Source organism: Sebastes fasciatus, chromosome 3 (genome assembly GCF_043250625.1).
Source record: "Sebastes fasciatus isolate fSebFas1 chromosome 3, fSebFas1.pri, whole genome shotgun sequence".
Taxonomy (NCBI): Eukaryota; Metazoa; Chordata; class Actinopteri; order Perciformes; family Sebastidae; genus Sebastes; species Sebastes fasciatus.
Genome location: NC_133797.1, coordinates 11,455,671 through 11,478,470, shown reverse-complemented (window position 1 = coordinate 11,478,470; position 22,800 = coordinate 11,455,671). Strand labels below are relative to the sequence as shown.

The window sequence follows — 22,800 nt, the reverse complement described above, 5'->3', positions numbered from 1 at the left end:
TGTCAAATCAGTCGAACACAGACTGTGACAGCGACTGAATTTGACAGCTCACAGGAAATCACATGACATGACAGGATGCAGGCGTTGGTGGCTGAAAGTATCACAAATAATTTCACAACATAACAAGAAGTGCCCATGCTGGACTGAGAACAAGTGAGAAAATGTTAAAGGCCAGAATTAGATGGGTGAGGTTGATTTCATTTTATTTTCTACTCTTCAAGTACCAGCACATCATTTATAATGCAGTCTGTTTTCAGATGACTATGTTAAATCCACTAAGGATCAATGCTAAATAAACATTTTCATTTAAACTCTAAAGTATCAATTTAAGGTGTGTAAAGCAATGTCACAGCCAAAAGTCTATTACCCATTCAGCTAAGTAATCATCATCTGCCTTGCAAGTAAACTATCATGTGATTGACAACTTGACATGATCCACACTGGGCAGAGTTTCATCATTTGGAAACCGACGTTCGAATCTAACGTATGAAATGATTTAGCAGAAAGGCTCTTTCCACCCACTCGCTACACCACAAAGACATTTGAGGCTTCCAGTCAGTACCATTTACAAAGAAACAGGAGACACTGAGCATGGGTGTCATTTCTTAGGAGCTGTTTCAACACGCTTAGTATCAATTCTAATGAAACTTTCAACGTTGTTCACTTTCTGTGTTTGGATCAGACAAACATCTTACGCTGTGATTACCCAGAACAGTTGGACACATTAGGTTTTACTTCAAATGTAAAAAAAATAATGTCCCTTTGTAAGTGAAACATGAATGTGAATATGTAAAAGATGAGTTATGGATGGGTGTAGGCCTTTTTCCACGGGAAAAGCACACATTAATTATTAATGTAAGCCATAATAACAGCGTGAGCCATCATACACAATACTAGGACCCTGAAACTGAAGCGGCTAAATGGAAATCAGCCCTCATTCATTTAACATTTATAACTTGTGTTTTTCCTACTTTTCCTAGTTGTTGTCTTTTACTTGACAGTGAAGTAAAATGAATTTGTAATATGAGTCAGGTCACTGCAAACAACCTCACACAGGCTACTCAGTGGTTTTTAGAGGTGTGGTCAGGTATGTGCAGGTGAGTCAAGGGGAAGGGCCACGACACTTTGTAGCCATACAGTACTTTTTATGTTAAGTACGTAAGTAAGTATAAAAAAGAAGTATACTTCAAGTTTATTTTATGAATTAAACTTAAGTAAAGTTGAAGTACATTCCCAAGTATACTTTATGTAATAAGTATACTAATATCAATGTACTAGTAGTATACTTGTAAGTGTACTACTTCAATACTTCTTGGGACTAAATTGGCCCACTTTTTAGTTTATAAAAGTATACTTTTAAGTATACTATAAATGTAAGAGTAGTAAACTTTGAGTACACAACTAGTTTACAACCAAGTTGTTTTTTGTACTGTAATTATAATATGAACTATACTTCAAGTGAACTTAGAGGTATACTGTTAGTTTACTTGTTATATATTTGTAGCGTAAACTACTAGTTTAATAGATTTTACTGCAAGTATACTTGTAAGTTTTCTTAAGTGAACTTATAGTACTTAGCCAAATATACTTATACTTTTCAGTATCAGCCAAGTATACTTGGACTTTTCTGCGTACTCGTCGAGTACACTCAGACTTTTCTGTATACTTGTCAGTATTTGCTAAGTATACTGAAGTATAATTTTCTTAAGTTTAACTCTGATAGGTACATAAAAAGTATTCTGAAAGCATACTCTCTTATTTTAAGTTTAAAAGAAGTATACTAATAGCATACATGAATAAACTTCTATTTTGTAAGGGTAGGCTAAGGAGGCATAGTAAGGCAGTTTGTTCACCATCATCAGGTGTGTTATGCAGTGATTTACTCTACCAAGTTTCAGTGTAGACTCAGCATTTGTGGGTCATATAATCCATATTATCCAGTTTCACACAGACTGTCGTGTTTGTGGTGATGCAGTCACTGTCAGTTTTTGTCACAGTCTCTGATCCTTATTTTACAAGAGCTACAACTTTTGCTACCATCAATACATCATTCTCCCTGGGAAACAACAATATGACAACAAGCTAAAAATGGCTTCATCCTTTGTCTTGTAATTGGAAATTAATTAATTGCCAACATCCGCAGGGGCTGCTCTTTCCCTCACCCCTCTACTGCTCTGTAGCCGCTCTGTGAGCATGACTGCCCGGCAGGCGCTAGCTAGCTGTCACGGCAGTTTGTGGAGCTTCTAAACTCCGACAACGGTGGAGCAAATGTTGTAAAACAGTCAATATTCAAAATCTACACAGTTTATTTCTCGCCTCAAAAATAGTATCGTTTTACTAGGCAGCTGTACAAATAAAGCATACTTTGAAAACAAAGTTTAGCGTTAGCACTTACCGTGTTTGTATCCTAAGTGTCCTCACAATGAGAGGCGCGAGGGAACGATCAGTTACTGCGACTCAGCCGTTACATATTTGAACTGTTGAGGGAAAAGGCGGGAGAGGTGTGCGGATCCGCCTGGTGTCAGCAGAGAGTCCGCCGTTTGACAGTGCCCTCTCTGTAGGCGGGTCCGGTGTGCGGATCCGCCTGGTGTCAGCAGAGAGTCCGCCGTTTGACAGTGCCCTCTCTTAGGCGGGCCGGATCCGTGGCGCATAGCCGAAATGAGTGAGACACTATCTGGGTCACATGTCAATAAATTAAAACACTGGCTGTCAATTCAATTTCAATTCAATTTGCTTTATTGGCATGACTGTTAGGTGAACAATACTGCCAAAGAGTCATTCAATAATAAATATAAATTAAAAAAAGAACAAAATAAAAACAAAAAAATATATATATACATATATACAATTCATTAAGCTAATTACAATATATAGATATTTAAAAAGACCATGCAAACAATAAAGAAGTAATTAATGTCTCTATATAAATTGGCTGTCTCTATAAATCAAGATTAGACTGGTTTTGTGTACTTTTGCATTGTTTGAATAGACTAGCATCAGTAGACGGATTTAAAGCCTGAATAGGACTAAACCAAGAGTGGCAACTCTGCGGGGGGTCAAATGTACGTTACCTCGTTATCAGTAGAAGGTTACGCCGGTGAATATCTTCAGTTCAAGGAAGTATTGGAGAGACAGAACATTATTAACACAATAACTGTGTAATTTACATACGCTTTCTCGCTTTTTTACTGTTTAGCCTTGAAAAAGTAAAACCTAACACCCCTCCGAGAAAATGGTTTCTCCCCTTGCTGCCTGGTTGCGTGGAGACTATTTTGACTGAGACTGAGCGAGCACTCAAACTCACCAACGGGTTAGTCAAGTTACTGAACGGGTGAGTGGACTACTTTAGTCTGTCTTTGTCAAAGTTTGATGATGTTACTTCGCTTTATTTCGCTACCTTTGTATTTGTGAAAACCGCTAGTTTGTTGCCCCCCCGTCAGGTAAAAGTTAGTCAACTTTAATGAAGCTCATTGACAGGTTGAGCAGCTCTCAGTCAGTCATTAACGAGTTAATATGTAAACTCGCAGACAGCAACAACAATAGAAGTCAGTATAACAAACTGTGTCTAACTGTGTCGCTCTACAATGTGAGTTGTTCAGCCAACAGAAGTAATTACAGATTCACAATCTCGGGTCAATGAGCTTTCTGTCGTCTATTGTGCAACAGCAGGGTAGTTTGTTGTGGAAGAACTATTGTGTCTTCTCATAATGTCAGAAACATAAAGATGTTTTTCTGTGTTTTAGCACCAGAGTTCAGTCTGCCATGATGTAGCCAACATTAAACCTGTAATTTAGTCTTTTTTTCTGAATGAAGGCGGAGAGACATGCAGTATTGAGTGCAGTAACAGTGTGATTGTGTATGTACATGCCCTAAGTCGAGTTAATTGCATACACATTTTCTTCTTTGTCTTTGTCCTTTATCTCCTCTGTTAGTAGCCTGTTGCTATTCTCTGCCTCCTCTGCTTTTTCTTGCATACAGATACATGATTACACATACACATAATTGCAGATCTGCTCATTTAATCGTCTCCATGCTCTGTAACCCCATTGCCCTGAGGAAAACTGTGATGCCTAACAGATGAGGGTATTATTGAAATACAAGTATCTCTGCTGCCATGTTTACTGAAGCTTTTTGCCTCCCTGCTCCCTCTGTTGTTTTTTCTCAGCACTGTGGGAACTGATTTCCATGCAGTTGTTGAAAGCTGTCAGTGGACATAATCCTTCACACCCCTCCCTTCCCTTTACCCCTATCACTCACCCTCATGTCTGCTGACAACTGCCTTCAGTTTTCTTTTCTTCTTCTTCTTTTTTTTTTTACTGGAACATGTCTACCAATTTATGTGATGTTCGGCAGTGTTTTCATTTGTGGACAGCGATGCCTTCCTTGTGTCTAGATTATATTGCTCTGTAGTGCACTTTTGTTTCATACTACAGCGCTTATTTACTTTTTTTTAAGGAAAAATGTTCTCTAATTAACTTGTAACCCAACTTTAACTCACACTGAATCCATCTGTGTTCTGTTATCCCCTACTTTGTTTTCGCAGCTGATTTTATTTGGCAATAGTGCAGCTCAACTCTGACCCCCTGTCAGAGTGGGTTGAGTGTTTGTCCCACCCCCACAATATCCTGCCATGGATGTACAGTTTCAGAGCACTTCTTCAGTATCAGTAATCACATATACAGATGTTAAAATAAGACACAAATAGTCACTACCATTGGGCAACTCTGGGTCTGAGAAGTGAAGCCAATGCGGGAGTGCCTTAAACTTGCATTCTTTCTAACAGCCAGCAGGGGGCGACTCCTCTGGTTGCAAAAAGAAGTCTGATTGTATAGAAGTCTATGAGAAAATGACCCTACTTCTTACTTGATTTATTACCTCGGTAAACATTGTAAACATGAGTTCATGGTCTCAATCGCTAGTTTCAAGTCTTCTTCAATACAGCATGATGTTCATTTAGTAAATTATGGTTCCATTTAGAGTGAAATGGACCATAAAGCAGGGGATGTTTTAGGGCGCGGCTACCTTGTGATTGACAGATCGCTACCACGGCGTTGTCCGATCTGGGAGTTGTTCGCGTTTTCATCTTACAACTTTAACCCTTTAACATTGAGATTTCAGTCCATAAAAGTTAATTATAACCTTTTTGGTCACCTAAAAATGTCTTGTTCACGGTTCAGTTGTACTTAGCTCCACCCAAGACTACCATGGTGACGGCCAAAATGCTGAACTCGAGGCTTCAAAACGGTAGTCCACAAACCAATAGGTGACGTCACGGTGTCTACTTCCACTTCTTATATACAGTCTATGGTCACTACCAGGCTAAACGCCCGATGTTATAGAGAATGACCAGCCACCCCAGCAACACAGTGTTGCATAAAGACATTGTGTTTGTTTTTGTGCCCTGCAGAAGGGAGACACAATTTAAATCCCACAAAAAGGGATCAACCACAACAAATATATGGAATAGCAAATGGACCATTAAGGAAAGTGTAACATGATCCTTGAAACCTCATGTAATGAAAAAAGTATGTTTGAGAGAAAAGAAAAAAGCAGATGTGTGTTGTAGATTGCCGCAGTAGGACCTGAAAAGAACGGGCACAAAAGAAGAATTGAGATACAGTGGTGGAGGGACATTTTTGAGCCGTTCAGTCATTTAGTCAGTGTGTTGGCTGATATTTAGAGCTGCACCCTGCTTCATGTATGCAGCTGATATCATATTCACTCAAGACCAGAACCAGAAAGACCTCCACCCTGAGCAGAAGTCTAGGCCTCATACATTCTGCGTGTGTAATGACTGAAATATGCACATGTTGTAAGGCTGACCCGAATGCTTCAAAGCTGCGACCGTTGTCATGGTATTTGAACTCCAAATCACTATTCAAATGCTTTGTTTTTAATGTTTAAAACATTTTTTTATGTTTTAGTTTTTTTTAAATATATATAAGTATGTAATAATAATGTATAAATTCCATAATACCCCATGAAATGAGGAATAATCCCGCAACATTATTGATATTCAACATTAATTAGGTAATTATTAGTTATTTTAAGATGGATATCACTGTTTGTTGTGTGTAGAGGTGTGTGTTTGTGTACAGTAGTGCGGCAGCAGCGCTGTCCCGGGCACTGAAACAGGGGAGATGGAGACAGACAGACAGAAGAACATGTCAGCATGCTGCACCGTGCCGCGAAGCTTCGAAGCCCAAAAAATTAGATTCGAGACAGCCCTAGTATGTTGTCATTTAGCCGATACACATTACACAGGGCACTCGCATTAAACAAACACTACCTACTACCTGTGATGCGTGGGATGGTTTAATCTTAAACTCTTTGCAGTGAGTATGAGTGCACAGTGTACGCTAATAGTGTAGGAGCCTCTTACTGGGAACTGAACTCCCAAGCTCGGTAGTGGTTAAGCAATAGTTGAGTATAAGGGGCATTTTGCTTTTGTTCTGACTTACCCAGAGTGAGGCAAACGCTTGTATGCAACTTGGTGAGCTTTTTATCTTAATTACTGGATGTCTGTGGGTTCAAGTAGCAGCTCTCTGCAGGTATATATCAGTGGAAACACTTCTTTGTACTTTGGAGTATTAAACCAGCAAATTCTCAACCCTTAGATCTTTTAACAGGAAAATACAAAATCCTGAGAGGCACATCTCTATTATGAACTTCTGTTTCTGCTGTGGGTGCGTGTAAGCAGGAAGTGTTTCTGACGCTTAATTTTGAACGCAATTATTTTTTACAGTGAACTTTAAACTAAAATTAGCAGTTGGCCCAGTTATTCATCTTTACATCGACATCCAGTAACGGAGATAATGGCGTTCAAACAAGGCTGCTGGGTCATAATTCAATATTGTCATTTAGTGTCTCTCCAAAGAATTGATTTTGGTAAATCAATTTAAACCTGCAAGATGCAAAAAAAGTGTTTGATACAATATTAAGCTAAGTAGGAAACAGTGTGGTATATATCATTTATTTTCTAATTGATTATTGATACAATAATTAAAGATGAATGACCAATCCTGTGAGTTCAATACCTGAAAAGTCACTTTGTTTTGGCATTTTAATGCAAAAATCCATCATTTCCATACAAAGCCCCGCTCATTGGTTTGCTTCATTGCCTGCAATGTCCTCATAAATCCAAAGATATTAAAGAAAGAGCCACCACGGTCTAAACAGTATGGCAAAATCTCTGACTAAAAAACAAACAAACAAACCCCGAAGCATTCGAATACTGATTTGGAGGTCGATTACCATGGCAATGGTCGAAGCTTCGAAGCATTGGGGTCAGTCCTAGCCCACTATGATGTCCACAGAGCCGTCTTTAAGCAGAATTTATAGATGTTGATGGTGTTTTATCAATCCACAGTGTCTGCTCTGCTACATCAAGGCAGGCTTGGATAATAAATCTGGTAAAGAGGTTTTATTAGTCACTAATGAATACCTGGATCCCATTTCCTTCAATCCCAAAGTCTGTGATCATGTTTTAAAACAACAGGATATGTCCTCTCTGCATGTTTATATGCAGTTGTTTCTCATAACTGAGGACAGATTTTTGGACTGAAGTGGAGGCCTTTAAATACACACAAACACAGAGGAACCAGCATGCTTCCTCCAAACCTTCCATATGACATACTGTGAGTGTGAACGCTGACAATACATCATTCTGTCTCCATCCATCCATGAATATTCATTTCACTGGTGACACTGCGCCATCTGACTCTGACCACGGTCCTCTTCATCACAAGCTGTGCCACAATGGAGCTCTCATGAGTCCGGACAAAGTGACGTAATCCACCAACATGAGTCACGCTGATTGTGAAAGGCGGTGAATGTTGACAGAGAGCAAAAATGAATGCATAAGATTTTAAACAAAGCAATGTTTGAGGTTGCTTTTTCATGTGGTAATTGTAGTACATGAGACCCTATTTGCACTTTTATCCAGATACAGATCACATATCAAAGATAGGAAGTGACATAGTCAGTTGTCATGTTTACACTCGCGGGTTATTAAAAATGTGCGTAGGACAAGCAGTAACATGACAAGCACGTTCAAATTCCAAAGAAGTCTGCTGGCATTTTTCCCATACCTGTAATTCACTCACTAATCCCATGGCCCCGCCTCCCCCTCCTTTTCCCCTCCTCTCTTAGGTAGACGGATAAATACCATGGTGGGAGTGGACTGCAGGTCTGAGCAGGAGAGGGTGTGATCCCTCTGTGATTGCTTGACAAAGAGGCAGACGGTTGGACAGACTGTCTCAACGGAGAAGAAGAATGGCTCGAAATGTTGGATTTGACCTGAACCACCCTCTCGTGGAAGCTGGACTCGAGTACGTGTTTAAGTAGTCCTCTCTATCTTTTTACGTTCTTCCTGTTTTTCCTTCTGTTTGTTGTGCTGTTTCTAGCCGTCAGCTTAGCACTATTTAACAGGAAGGCTGTGAGGGTGGGAGGAAAATAAGGAACTGAGATGACAGAATTAGCTGCGCTCTTTGATGATTTGTTAGACACTAAACGCAAAGGCGCACAGTGTCCCAGGGCGGTCATTTATGTTTTTTTTAAACTATGTGACCAACTACTAACTTCCACTTCATTGTCTTAATAAAAAAGACTCATGTTTGTTTGTTTGAAAGCATGTTTGAATATGTGTGTGTGTGTGCATACAGTCTATCTCTGTGAGAGCGAATGTTTCCATTTGAAAACAGTACAGGTCTGACTGGCTTCTGTGTGGCTCTCTTCTTAAGCTATCTGTGTAAAAGTACTAAGTCAATGTGAACTGGACTTGCTATCTTTTCTTGTGTTTTTTCTTCCCTCTTTCTTCAAAACAAAAACAATCAGTCCAGTTGGCTTTGACCGTGCATCTAGATAGCAGAGGAAGAGGGTCACACAGAAGGCAATCTGGCCTGTACTGCCCAAAAATGTATGGAAATGACTTCATAGACTCTTCCTAGGCTGTTTGGTTGCAGATATCTCCCATGAGACTACTGGTGACTGAGTCAGAAGGTCATTGTGTTTTATCTGTTGTGTTGTGACTGGCCAACAGTCCTCAGAGCACTCTGGATCTGTATCAAGTGTGTCTTTGAATGCAACCTGTATTTCTGAGCCTGTATCATCCTCTTTTCTGTCTTAGTATCTGTACTTCATGTCCACATGTCCCTCTGTCAGGAGCCCAGTAGATGAGGAAGGCGTTCATGACTCATTCAGCCAGCTGATAGAAGAGCAGAGTCAGAACGGAGGACTGTCTGATGCCTTCGAGCTGCAGGAGATTCAGAGACAACTGGACGAGGAGGATAGAGGTACTCTGTAGCTGCGCTTGAATAGACAAAAATATTATCTCCTAAAGTCTTTACCTAACCACTTTTCCTTGACCTCGATGGAAAACATCATGATGTCAACAATAGATGTGAAGGAGAATTCCTAAGGACTTACAGGTGCTCTATACAATATCCAGAGCATTAATATAACAGCAAACAACTATTGTCTATGTAAAGATATAGTGGAGTAATGGCGTTCCTAGAACAGAATGAAATCGCTCTCCCTCTCTGTGTGTTGTAATTCAAGCTTCTCTGTGCTTTATTGACATAGCCGGGCCGGCCGCATCTGCCTTTTAGTGCATGTGAGTGCTCCACTGGCTAGCTCACGGCCGCCGCTCTGCACTTCTCTCATACGGCGCTTACAGCCCATAACGCTGTCCCGACCGACGGCGCAGTTGCGGAAGCGTAGCACCCACGCTCCAGATGTTTTTGTTCAGCTATATTTATAACAGAAAATGAGTACAGTGACAAACTTGATGCTGTACAATTCAATTAAGGTTTCCTGTCCAAAAAATATCACATCTCCTGAGAAGGATGTTTTCAATTTATCCATAATGTACAATTAAACAGCGACGGCAGATGTTATTGATGGCTGAATGGCGCGTTGCTTTAAATGTTGCTGCCGCAAGGAATTGTAGGAGGGCATTCTCTCCTTTTTTTTGGTAAAGGATGGTCCAGTGTATCCTATGCTAAAGGAGATAAAAAAAGGAATCATTGAAGCACCTTTCGTCAGCATTTATAGAATTCAACCAGCTCTTTTCATGGCTTATTACATGGCTTTGTTGAATACTTGAATCTGATTGGTCAATCATGGCGTTCTGCGGTCTGTTATTTCTTTATAGCAGACCGTTTACTATGTTTGTCTGATCTTGGACTTTGAAGGACCATTTTTGTGTCAAATTATTGATTTTTTTTTAAGTAAATAGCCGTGTAATAAGCAGGATAATGTACAGATAGCGGGTCATTGTAGTTGTTGTTGTTGTGAAATAAACCCCTTTAGGGCGATGAAGGACCCCTCCGTTTCCTGTCAGGGTTTATTTCACAACAATACCGGCTCACTGTACATTATCCCTTACTTAATACTTTCTGGTCATTTCACCCAGTTAGGAAGGTTCCTAAGCAGAAAGACTATTCGACTGCAGCCTGTGTTTGAGAGCTCATAGATGCATGTCTGCATGTGGAGGGCTGAATTTGTACAAGAGCTAGGTATTATGTGAATATAACATTGATATTGTGATATAAGACTAAATATCTGGGTTTTGGTTATAGTGATATTGTGATATGGCTTAAATGTCTGGTCTTAAAAGCTACAAAATAAGTAAGTACTACACTGTTTGAACTTATTTAACTGTTCTAGTTGAGTAGAATGAACAGTGAAAGTGTCTCTGTTATCGTTTTGGTCATCATGTCCATATTACTAACATCACTGATCAAAAACTTCTTCTGTCCATAATATCCTAACATTATAGATATTGAGGTTAAAAATGTCATATTTAATTGTGTCTTACCCAGCAGTAGCAATATTTTTCAATGTGTTTTTTCTTCTTCTCCATAGACAATGTAGCCAGCCTGTCCAGCCCTGGACATGAGTTTAGGGGAAACAGGAATGTGCGAAGTGACGTGAAATGGGAGGATGATGAAAGTCAGGCAGACCCCCTGCTAGGTGAACGATGGTCCTCAGCAACCATGAAGATCCTGTCCTCCATGCCCAGTCGTACAATCGGTGAGTCATGCAGAAGGCCAGTGAAAATAATGATGCAACTAACAAAAGAATTTGATGCATCATTTAAAGGGTAACTTCAGTATTTTTCAACCTGGACCCTATTTTCCCATATTTTTGTGTCTAACTGAGTAATGGGGACAACCATTTCTGAAATGGGTACAGTATTGAGGGAGAACGCTGTAGCTGCAGCTGCTCACGGGCTGCAATATGGTGTTATTGGGGCAAGCTGGCACCGTCATTTACGTCCTCTAAAAGTACTTGTTTTTGCCATGACAGGCTCTGGTTGTTAATATAAGTGTCTGACATTATGGAAAGAGTCTCGCTCATTCTGAAATCTGGTGAGGTGACGGTGGAATACATCCATGGTGGAAATGGCAGAGTTTGTTGTGTTGGAGTACAGAAAGCATGTTATCTAAAATATTTTTAATATCATGGCTGAATATTTAGATGATTTCATTGTGGATGAGGTCTTTGAGTTCGATGGCCGCCCGTATTTATTTGAACCAGAGTATACGGATATTCAGATTTCACAACGAGACTTCTCTTGAACGGGACTTGGACACAATAACAAACGGACCAGATCAAGCCAAATGTAAGGAAAACGTTTTATTTCTCTGTAGGGTTCTTTCCATAATGTTGTCAGACACTTATAATAACAATCTGAGCCTGTCAGTGGCAAAAACAAGCACTTTTAGTGGATGTAACGTTATATTGACGCTGCTCACTTTCCCTCGCAGCTGGTTCGCCACTGCTGGTTACAGTGCTATCCCTCAATACTGGACAAATTTGAAAAAATTGTTGTTCCTTTTAGTCACTTAGACACAAAACATTGGAAAATAGGGTCCAGGTTGAAAAATACTGAAGTTTTGAAATGATTTTAACATCACTTAACCAACAAAGTAAGGTACTGTGTTAGTGTGGGCTGGTTCAGTGGACCCTGTTAATGCTGCACATGTTGAGCTACAGTATAAAGGACACAAATGGACGGTTTCAGTTTATCAGAGTTTCATGGGGAAGCAGTTTGTCTGTCATCTTCCTGTCAGTGTCTGTGGCTGGTCAGGTGCCTCAGCTTGTTGTTACTCCAGCTGTTGTCTGATTTCTTTAGCGTGATATATTTGCTGTTTTCACCTTCCACATCGAAACGGAGATAACCGTTTATCTTTCAGTACTTCCCCTCTGCAAACAACCACATAAAATAATTTAAATCTACATGTTATACTCTCTTGTAAAATCAGTTTTGCTTTGCTGTTGTACACCCCCCATTGATTCTTTCATATTATACAGTAGATCACAATATCCCTGTTGTTTTCTTGTTTTAATGGGTATTTCATACATTTATTAACCTATTTGAGGTTTGGTGGACTGAAAGAAGAACACTTAATTAGACTCTGGGCGCCCCTGTTTCTTAAGGATTAAGATGCTGGACTAGAAACACAACTTCCGACCGGGGACCTTTGTTGCATATCTTTCTTTTTTTGTCATGAGATGGTTATTTAATTTAAAACTAAAGAAATAGAGATATAGATGACAAATCCTGAACCCATTGTCTTTGGAGCAACAAGAAGTTGGAAAAATTCAGCGTTGGCGGAGCACCTTTGAGGCAGTAAATGCTGCTGATCCCCTCTCTGATCAGTCTGATCTTCATTCTGTGTCAGGTCGCAGCAGGGGAGCCATCATCTCTCAGTACTACAACAGGACCATGCAGCTTCGGAGACGCAAGCAGAGCAGACCCGCCATCCGAGACTTCTCTCACTCTGCCAGGCCGAGCATACGAGGCTACGGCATGGAGGCAGACAGTATGGACGCAGAGGGCGCAGGGAGTGAGGAGAATTGCAGAAAAGACACTAAAACTCAGATTGTGTGGCAAGTTTATCATGTCAAGCGTTGCTGCCCCTGTGTGTGTTACAGTGAGTAAGAGGGAGCGTTTGGTGAACAACCTACAGAACCTTTCAGCGAGCGACAGAATCAGGATGCTCAGAGCGATGCCTCTCAACTTGGCTGAGAAGAGTGAACTCAGGTAGATGTGCTCCTTGTTCTCATTATTCCCTTTTACTCATTGTTTTTTTTGTATCAGTTTGAATTTCTCTCTATGTCTGTTTTTAGGAGCTTAGCTTTACAAAAGGAGAAACGCATACATTCTGGCAGACAAATCCCCTGTTGCAGTCGACTCAAATATTACATCATCATTGTAAGTCACTTACAACACCAGAAACATCTTTCTATGTTCTATTTCCTGTTTCCTTTTTTAAGTGGACACTGAGTCACTTTTATGTCTGTCAGGGTGTCTAGATGATACTGTACCAGTTTGCATTTCTAATTGCCCCTTTGTAAATCAATCTCACCTCAAGGTCCATTTAGTAGCTGTTCTGGAGCTTTTTGATTTGATTGTATCATACGATCTTCATCAGCACATTGAGTTTGCCCAGTTGGAGATTGAATTGTAGATGTTCATATTTCCATTTTACACAACTAAATATTACGCAGTTTGTCTTCCTATTGAGTTGCAGTCCCTTTTTGCACACTCCATGTCCGTGCATAAAATCGAATTTAAGGTGTAGAGAGCACAGTCCGGTAGTTTCAAGATGTTTATTGTCACCTTTTGTCACTTTATTGTCACGGTTATACAAGTACAATCGTGTGAAATGCTTTTGCTGAGAGGCTCCATAAAAGAAAGAACATAAATAGTAAATCAGGGCTGTCAAAGTTAATGCGATAATAACGCATATAACGGCGATCATTTCTTTAACGCATTAATGCAACTTGCAATATCGGATGTTGTAGCGGGCTCATTTTTAAAGTGAGTGAAGATACTGGCATCATATGAAACTATAAAACCTAAGAAATCCATTGATACCAACCATGTCACACTAGCTTGTCCTGAAGGAAGTTAAATAACACTCCAAACTTGAGCTAAATTTTGGCGAGGAAAAACTGTCATGGCCATTTTCAAAGGGGTCCCTTGACCTCTGACCTCTAGATATGTGAATGAAAATGGGTTCTATGGGTACCCAAGAGTCTCTCCTTTACATACATGCCCACTTTATGATAATCACATGCAGTTTGGGGCAAGTCATAGTCAAGTCAGCACACTGACACACTGACAGCTGTTGTTGCCTGTTGGGCTGCAGTTTGCCATGTTATGATTTGAGCATATTTTTTATGCTAAATGCAGTACCTGTGAGGGTTTCTGGACAATATGTGTCATTGTTTTGTGTTGTTAATTGATTTCCAATATAAATATATAGATACATTTACATAAAGCAAGCATATTTGCCTAAGTTGGGCAAGTTGACAAATCTCCATACATTTTGAACAGATCAAATCTGCTTAATCATGCGATTAATCACGATTAAATATTTTTAATCGATTGACAGCCCTATAGTAAATATAAAAAGACACATGAAATATAATACAATAAAATATAAGAAGCAATAAAAATAAACATTTATAAAACTATCCATTTAGTCAGTCATCCTGCTACATTTGATTGAGTGACATGTAGTTGATTGAGTACGTAGCTTTGCTCTTTGGCCACAGTGGGAACATTGTGACAGTTTCGGTTTGTGGTTCCTTCCTTATACGTAGTCCTCACATCATCTGTCTAGACAGACATAATGACCTCATGATTGTACATTGTTGACTAGCTGTATACATAAGGTGTGCTGTGAGTTCTTAAAGATGTGTAAATTAATATCAATTCTTTCAAATAATAAATAGCACACAGAAACACACACGTAAAAAGATAGCACAAGACATTTTTGCTTTGAGGCTGTGAGATGGTGTGAGTGGGTATTTCCTGTAGCTGTTGTTATCAAGTGCACTCGCTCTGTTGCCCAAGCATTTAAGGCTCTGAGGGTGTGACACATGACACATTTCCGGGTTGCAAAAGTTAAACAACAAACCTGTGTGTACACTTTGCCTGGAATTGTACTGCTGCATTGTGAGGCATTTTCAGTCGAACATGGATAGGTTTCTGTGTCATTATTTTCCTTTTTCTTGATAATAATACATAAAAGTGATTCTTGATTTAGAGATTACAGTGATTTTCTCTCCCCCCTGGTCTCCCACACTTTCTCCTCCCAGGGTGCAAGACAGAGTTGGTACAGTTGGCTGTCCTTCCTGCACTCCCTCCATCTGTGGCAAGTGGCGCTCAAGAGAGTGAGCGGGCGTTTCGGCACTGGCGTCCTCTCGTACTTCCTGTTCATTAAGACCCTACTCTTCTTCAACCTGTTCCTGTTCCTGGTGATGTGTGCCTTGTTGGTGCTGCCTCAAGCAGTGCACCCTCCAGTGCTGGCCGAGGGGAGACGCTCCTTCTCTGGACTGGAGCTCCTCACTGGAGCGGTGAGCTATGTGCTGTGGTGACATGTTGTTGCGACTCCTCTCACACCCTATTAGACCTCGGCTTTTAGAAAACACTGACCACATCGTGTTCAGAAACTTTAGACCTGCATGATGAGTTTCCAATCACAAAGCCATCTTTAAACAGATTAAGTTAAAGTCCCCCTCCACTAAACATTTATTTGCTTATTGTTATTTCACTCGGGATATTTGAGCTTCACTGTACAGAATGTTTTGACACTAGAAGGATTTTTTTTTCACATTTTCTCTGTGCCCATAAATCTCAGTTTAACACGTGTTCGTACGAGCAGGATTTTGTGACATCATAACTAGTTTGGAAATAGTGTTGGAAATTACCTTTTTTGTCCACCTGCCACTGTGGCACTCCATAGAGTTGGATTTTTTTGGCTGCTGAGTGAAGAAAATCTAGCAGCCACTTATATTTTTACCAGCATTTGGCTGGTGGCCGGTGCTAATTTCCAACCCTGTTTGGAAAACAATTATGGTTCAATATGCAACTTACCAGGGCTGTCAAAGTTAACACGATAATAAAGTGTTAATGCAAACACGTTTTAATACCACTAATTTTTATAACGTTAGAACATTAATGCAACTTGCGATTTTTAATTAACCACTTAAAAATCTGACGGGCCGCTGTCGGGCCCGGCTGCCATTCAATCTCATGGAGGTTGTAGCGGGCTGATTTTTAAAACTAGAGTGAAGATACAGGCATCATATAAAACTAAAAAACCTAAAGAATTCATTGGTACCAACCATGTCATACTAGCTTGTCGCGAAGGAGGCTAAATAACTCTCGACACTTGCGCTAAATTTTGGCGAGCAAAAACTGGCATGGCCATATTCAAAGGTGTCCCTTGATCCACTGAGAATGGACTTTTCAGTGAAGTAGGAGACATGTTGTGTCCAGCAGTTCAACTTTTGAAATAAACAATACTTGCATATTCATAGATTCTGGATTTTTCAATGATGAAGAAGAGGAAGATCTTTGTGAATAACCAATCCAGACACAAATAAATTATTCAAATCAATTTTTTAAATGTATTTAAATAGTCTGGAGAGGATCATTTAAGTCTAAAACTATACTAATTATGTAAATAATCATGTTCGCTTTGTACCAGGTATAATAAAGTTGAAGCAAATGTACGTTCTTGCATAAATGACTGTCTCTCTATCTCATTTTGTCTCAGGGCTATTTCTCAGACACAGTGATGTACTATGGCTACTACTCTAACTACACACAGAATAAAGGCTGCAGTGACGATGGCGGAGGGCAGAATGTCTCTGTGTTCAATGGAATTAGGCCGGACTGTGTGTCGAAGCACCTCCCTTACAGCATGCCACTTGCATACTTTTTCACCATAGTAGTGGCTTTCTTCACCACATGTATCATTCTCGTGTACAGGTACAGTGTTTTTTAATGAAGATAAAAAAAGCATGTCACAACACAAACTGTACTAACATAACTGGTTTTAAATGTAATAATAATATGTCAGAAAGCATGCTAATGTGAAATTTCCCAACAGCATGTCAAAGTCGTTTGGTCAGAGCTTCCGAATCGACAAATCTCACAGTATCTTGGCCATGAAGGTCCTCTGCTCCTGGGACTTCAAGGTCATTAAGAAAACGTCTGTCAAACTCATGTCTGAGAATATCTGCACTCAGCTCAAGGTACATGTAAACACACACACACACACACACACACACACCTGAATTTACAAAAACACATCCTCCCTCTCATCTCCTTTTCTGACACATAATTGGCAGACAGGAATGTGATCTTTTCCTTCTTCGTCCCTCATAATATTCCTCCTCTGTTCCTCTCTCTCTGTCTCTCTGTCTCTGTCTGTCCTCCCTCCACTCTCTCCAGGAGCTGCTAGCAGAGGTGAATCATGAGCATGTCCTGAACACTAGATGCCAGAAGCTGGGGAGACTGATGGTTCATGGCCTGGCATGGTCTATCTGCATAGCAAGCACCACTGCCTGTGTGCTTGCTATTTACTACTTCTCTGAATTCATGCACGAGGTGAAGCGGGGTGGTATCATGGTCCAAAGTCAACAAGGATCAACATCTTTATTGGTGAGTAGTCAGACTTCAGCCTGTATTTCTTACGCAGTCTTTGGTCTTTATGGTTCTTTAAGCAGCCATTCATACAATACAATACAATATATCTTTATTGTCCACCAGGGTGCAAATATGTTTTCCGCTCACCAAACAAAGGAAACAACGGTTGTTGTTTTTCAAAAGCAGACAAGCAGTTAGCAAAAAACAAATGCATAGACAGATCACATTACACATTAAAACAGTTCATATGAGTGTCTGTGGCTTAGATCTACGCAGTCACTTTGACTCTATAGCACCTCCCGGAGCTCAAAGTGGCTGAAAAGAAGATGGGAGCTATCTGCCTTGATACTCCTTGCTTTCTTCCTCATCCTCTCTGTAAAAAGTTGAGTTAAAGCTGGGGGAGGCAGTTCATTTTTGGCGTCATTGGGCAAAAATTAATTAACCTTTCAGCATATTGTGATTCAAGTGGTAGCCCAGGGTAGGCAGTTTTCTGGGGGAAAAAAGCCAGAATTTGGAAATCCAGCCCTCATCCTGCAGCTCTCCCCTCACCCCTCTCTGTCCTAAGCCCCTCCCACCAGACGAGGGGGGGCATCTGCACGTGCTTCATACAGTAGTAGGAGTACTCGTCATTCATTTCAAACACCATCCCTATCATCATTGTGATGCTGATGCCGTCATATAGCGGCAATTCTATGAGTATAACCGTCTTGTTTTCTTTACAAACGGTTGGGCCTGTAAAGCCCTGTGAGATGACATACTGATATTCGAGGCTCTAGCGGGGCCTTAAAGTTTCCGCAGTTTCAGTATGTTGGCCGTTATTGGCTGCATGCTTGCTATATATAAAAAACAGTACCATCTTAACATCTCTTGCTGCTTGATTTTAAAGCCCCTAAAGGATTGCTGGTGACTCCTAGTGGTAGTATCAACACGCATGCTGGCTCACATCAGTGCTATCATTGTTAAAAGCAGTAGACTAACAGAAAAGTGGGAAATATAAATAGCATTTAAGGAGTCATTTCACAGCTGGAAGATGACAGAACAGCCAGCAGTAATATTAAAGAGCACAATGTCTAGCTCTCGTTCTCTCTCCCCAACAGAACCACCAGAAAAGTTCTCGTAATACCACCGAGAACCTCTTGTTGAATGAGGCCAGCCTGCTGGCTCTCCCCGTGGTGGTGTCCCTCATCAACCTGCTGCTGCCCGGCCTGTTCAACCTCGCAGCCTGGATGGAAGACTACAACTCACCTTCTGTGCGCACATACGTCGCCATCAGCAGGTATGAGCAGAGGAACTGCACGTTGTGAGTTCACAGATGTCAGACTTTAAGAAAATGCAGAACTGATGGTTTTGGTTGGTAACATGTTGTTTTCTGTTTGCGTTTCCAGAAACTTGATGTTGAAAGTAAGCGTGCTTGGAGTCCTGTGCTACCACTGGCTGGGTCGGGTGGCTGCTGACCCTGGAAGTATTGGACTGAAGGTAACATAAATAAATGGGATGGGACATCATTTTCACTTTCATACTACAAGAGCAGACACCTTTTTTCCTCACAGCTGTGTTAAGGAATATTAATGATTTTTATTATTTGAGTTGCTCAGTGTGGTGTTTCTTCAATGGCCGACTCTGTGCTCTGTTTTGAAAATATTGTCTCCAGTGCTGGGAGAGTTTTGTTGGCCAGGAGCTTTATCGTTTCCTACTCATGGACTTCATCTTCACTCTACTGGACACCTTGTTTGGAGAGTTTCTTTGGAGGTGATATTTGCTTTTTTTTGTAGCAGAGGTTGCATTAAGTTTTTAAAATTCATTCTCACTTAAAACACATGAGCCTATAAACTCACTTCCTCCTGTTGTCTGCAGGCTGTTTTCTGAGAAAGTGCTGAAGAGGAGGAGGAAACCAGTGTTTGATATCGCCAAGAATGTCCTTGATCTCATATATGGACAGACGTTAGCCTGGTACCAAACTCACTGTTAAAGACGTACACACAGTTCTGATCAGGAAAGTCAAATAGTTTCGGTGTAATGACCATGAACTTTGTGTTTTTCAGGTTGGGCGTTCTCTTCAGTCCTCTCCTGCCAGCAGCACAGATTGTCAAACTCTTGCTGCTCTTCTACGTTAAAAAGGTGCTTAAATGGAAACATTTGAATTGAAATGCTCAAAATAAAAGCTTAAACATTTGGACAGTTCATTTTATAATAATAAATCCTTTCATTTCCCCTGTTCTTTTTTAATGTTATGGTTGAAATTATCTTCTGTAGTGGTGTGCCTTTAGAAACCCGCCGCCTATTAGACAGCTTCAGATTTCAAGGCAGTGACCTTTGACCCCAGCCTGTGTTTTCTCTCCCCACAGAGCAGCGTGATGATGAACTGTCAGGCCCCCTGGAAGCCATACAGGGTCAGCCAGATGACCACCGTCTTCATCACTCTTCTCTGCTTCCCCTCTTTCCTCGGTGCCACTGTGTGTGTCACATACACCATGTGGAGGTACACACACACACACACACACACACACACACACATGCAGACAGACAGAGCTATATAGTAAACCACTTGTTAACTAACAAAGCACAGCGCTCCGGTTCTTTATGTGAACCCACTATTATACCATTGGCTGCTTAACATAGATACAAAGTTAGGTTGTGCTCAAACCATCATTCATTTTAACCCATTGTCATATCTGTTTGACAAGTGAGAGTTAACTGTCAACATAGTGTCAAGCAAAGGTACTGTTGCTATGGATACCTGTAGTTTAATATACTTTTTGTACTGATTTAGATGAGGGGTTAAAGGGGACATATCATGAAAAACTCACTTTTTCAGTGCTTGTGCACTCTCATTACATTAGAATACACCTCCCCCCCGTCTGAGTATCTCCACCCACAGCTTGAGAACTACCTTTGCAAAGGTGCGCCATATTTTTTTGCAAGCCAATCGGAGCAGACTGGGCTTTTTTCAAGAGGGGGTCTTAAAGAGACAGGCGCTAAAACGGAGTGTTTCAGACAGAGGGTGAATAGAGGTACATTCAGACAGACAGTACGAGAAAAATAATGTGTTTTTTGAACATTTAAAGCATGTAAACATGTTCTCGTAGGAACCCAAAGTACAAATATGAACCTGAAATTGATATGTCCCCTTTGAACTGTTAACTGTCTGAGCGGATTTTATTGGACACTTGCCAATCATGGCAATGGTAAAATTCACCTCAGAGAAAGGTCAAATAAATGAAGAGTCCCATGTGACTCTGTACTGCGAGCAGTTTGACACATTCAGTCTCAACATCCGTCTGCTGTCCTCAGCATCACACCCTCCTCATCGTGCGGTCCGTTCCGCGGGCTCAAAACGATGTTCCAGGCGGGGAAGCGGTGGGTGGAAGAGCTGGAAAAAGATAATCCCAACTTCTCTGTGGTGGCCAGGGCTCACTCCTACTTGGTGGAAAACCCTCTCTTCCTGTTTGTGGCAGCAGGCATCTTCCTGTGAGTGTACACACACACACACACACACACACACACACACACACATAAACACAGCTGCAGCACGGTGGTCCAGTGTTCAGGCAGATCAGAGTCAGTATGTGCTGTATCTGTCATAAAGCAAGCAGCAGTAAACTATCACACTGCGCTATTATTGAGATCAGTGTTGTTTAGTCACTCTGTCGTTTCTTTCCATCAGGATCGTCATCTACTTCCACAGTCAGGTGCTGGACGGTCAGAGGAAGATCATCAACTTACTACAGGAGCAGATAGAAAATGTAAGACATCACCTACATACTGTATATACAGCTCTGTTTCTCTCTGTCATAAAGATTTTCTTTTTGATTAATCTGGTTCACCGTCCTCTTTTCACCTCTCTGCTCAGGAGGGAGAGGATAAGAAGTTTCTGATCACTCGCCTTCAGTCTATCCACGAGCAAAAACGAACCCCCGGACGAAGACTCATAAGTCAGGTCAGTCTTTGCTGCTCTGCTGCTTTACAAAAGCTGTTTTTGTCTGAAGCTAAAACTAAGGATGCACGGATATCAAGCCGATACTCACTCAAGTAGCTGGATCGGGTATCAGTGACAATGGAGTCGATCTGTTCAATTCAGTTCTATGTTTATATACTATATACATTTTATTCTGGAACTTTAATTCCTGTTTAACTTTTGACCAGTTTGTTGCTGCATTAAAAAGGTTTACTTGAATTGTAATTCCTGTTAATTTTGAAGATTTTTTACCAAGTTGCTGTTGTACAATTTATTTTAATAATAAATAACAATTCAGTAAATGTATATCTATGTATTTATTTGTTAGGAAAGCGATGTTTAAGTCAAGCCTGATGTTACCTTACACATAAAAGAATGATCTCAGTCACTTCCACACAGTGAGGCATACAGCTTATTAATTAAACACTGGGATCGGTACTCGGTATCGGCCGATACCCAAAGCCCAGGTATCGCTATCGGACTGAAAAAATTGTATCGGTGTATCCCTAGCTAAAACAATCTCTATATACCCTGGTCTACTCTTACCTCCTGTGTTTTTTTTCCCTGTAGGACTCCGGGTGTTGAGATCCCAACCTCCAGTCAACAAGCCTCCTCAATTCTATGAGCACTGAGGTCTGGAGAAATCTTAAGCCAGCACGGCTATAACTGGAATAACAACAGGGAAGGACCACTGTAAATATGACCAAATTCAAATGTAATATGCATTTTCAATTTGGTCAGGATTTTATTGGCTGGAGCGATTGTAGTGAAGCAAAACAAACCAAGTGGAAATATAAGGTGAAACAAAGCTGTCTGCTTTATACAGTTCTGTTTAGAGATGAAACGCCTGAACTCAAACTGTAGGAAGTTAAATGTTACAGACGGACAGTATAACCGATGTTCATCAGTTTAAAATGGACTTCAGTCATCTCTCGGAAAAGCACTTTCATATCAACTGTGAACAACTGTGTTTTTTATTATTATTTCTCCTGCAAAAAAAACTGTATGTAGTCTACAATGTTTTGTTAATGCTTTTAATTTAAAAAAATAATTTTATCAGTATGTATGTTGTACAGTAGTTAAACTTTGGATGCTGTGGGTGCGAGTATGATAATACTGGAAATGACTTTTCCATTTTGTTTTCTGAATTGCTCCTTTAGGGTGATAACTGCCATTGTGTTGTCATACTGTAGCGATTAAAATATGTTTTTATCATATCAGCATGTATTTGTATTTATTCGTGCTTATATAAGGTGTGGGCACTACTACAGCAGCACAAGAAAAAACATGTTACAAACTCGACAGCCTGAAAAATAATATGGATATAACTTATACTATTAGCACTTATAGTACTTGTGGTTACATATAGTATAGAAAGTATTTTTTTCAC

The 22,800-nt window shown here is 40.4% G+C and overlaps 1 protein-coding gene across 5 annotated transcripts; it reads left to right on the top strand.

The window, feature by feature from the left end:
• The first annotated feature begins 43 nt into the window (after positions 1-43).
• On the top strand, positions 44-22,629 carry tmc6b (transmembrane channel-like 6b). Of its 5 annotated transcripts, none has more exons than XM_074628927.1 (22): positions 44-185; positions 3,197-3,331; positions 8,156-8,330; positions 9,163-9,293; positions 10,867-11,034; positions 12,690-12,854; positions 12,943-13,051; positions 13,138-13,222; positions 15,118-15,375; positions 16,581-16,795; positions 16,917-17,061; positions 17,261-17,416; positions 18,553-18,731; positions 18,841-18,931; positions 19,107-19,204; positions 19,310-19,405; positions 19,498-19,573; positions 19,801-19,934; positions 20,747-20,923; positions 21,120-21,198; positions 21,306-21,392; positions 21,981-22,629. In XM_074628927.1, the coding sequence occupies exons 3-22, from the start codon at positions 8,275-8,277 to the stop codon at positions 21,993-21,995; spliced, it is 2,520 nt and encodes an 839-aa protein (XP_074485028.1). In that variant the 5' UTR covers positions 44-185; positions 3,197-3,331; positions 8,156-8,274; the 3' UTR covers positions 21,996-22,629. The 5 variants fall into 5 exon arrangements, with proteins under 5 accessions (XP_074485028.1, XP_074485027.1, XP_074485024.1 ...); XM_074628926.1 differs by having other exon boundaries at positions 8,152-8,330; XM_074628923.1 differs by having other exon boundaries at positions 8,152-8,330; positions 17,261-17,470.
• The last annotated feature ends 171 nt before the right edge of the window (positions 22,630-22,800 follow it).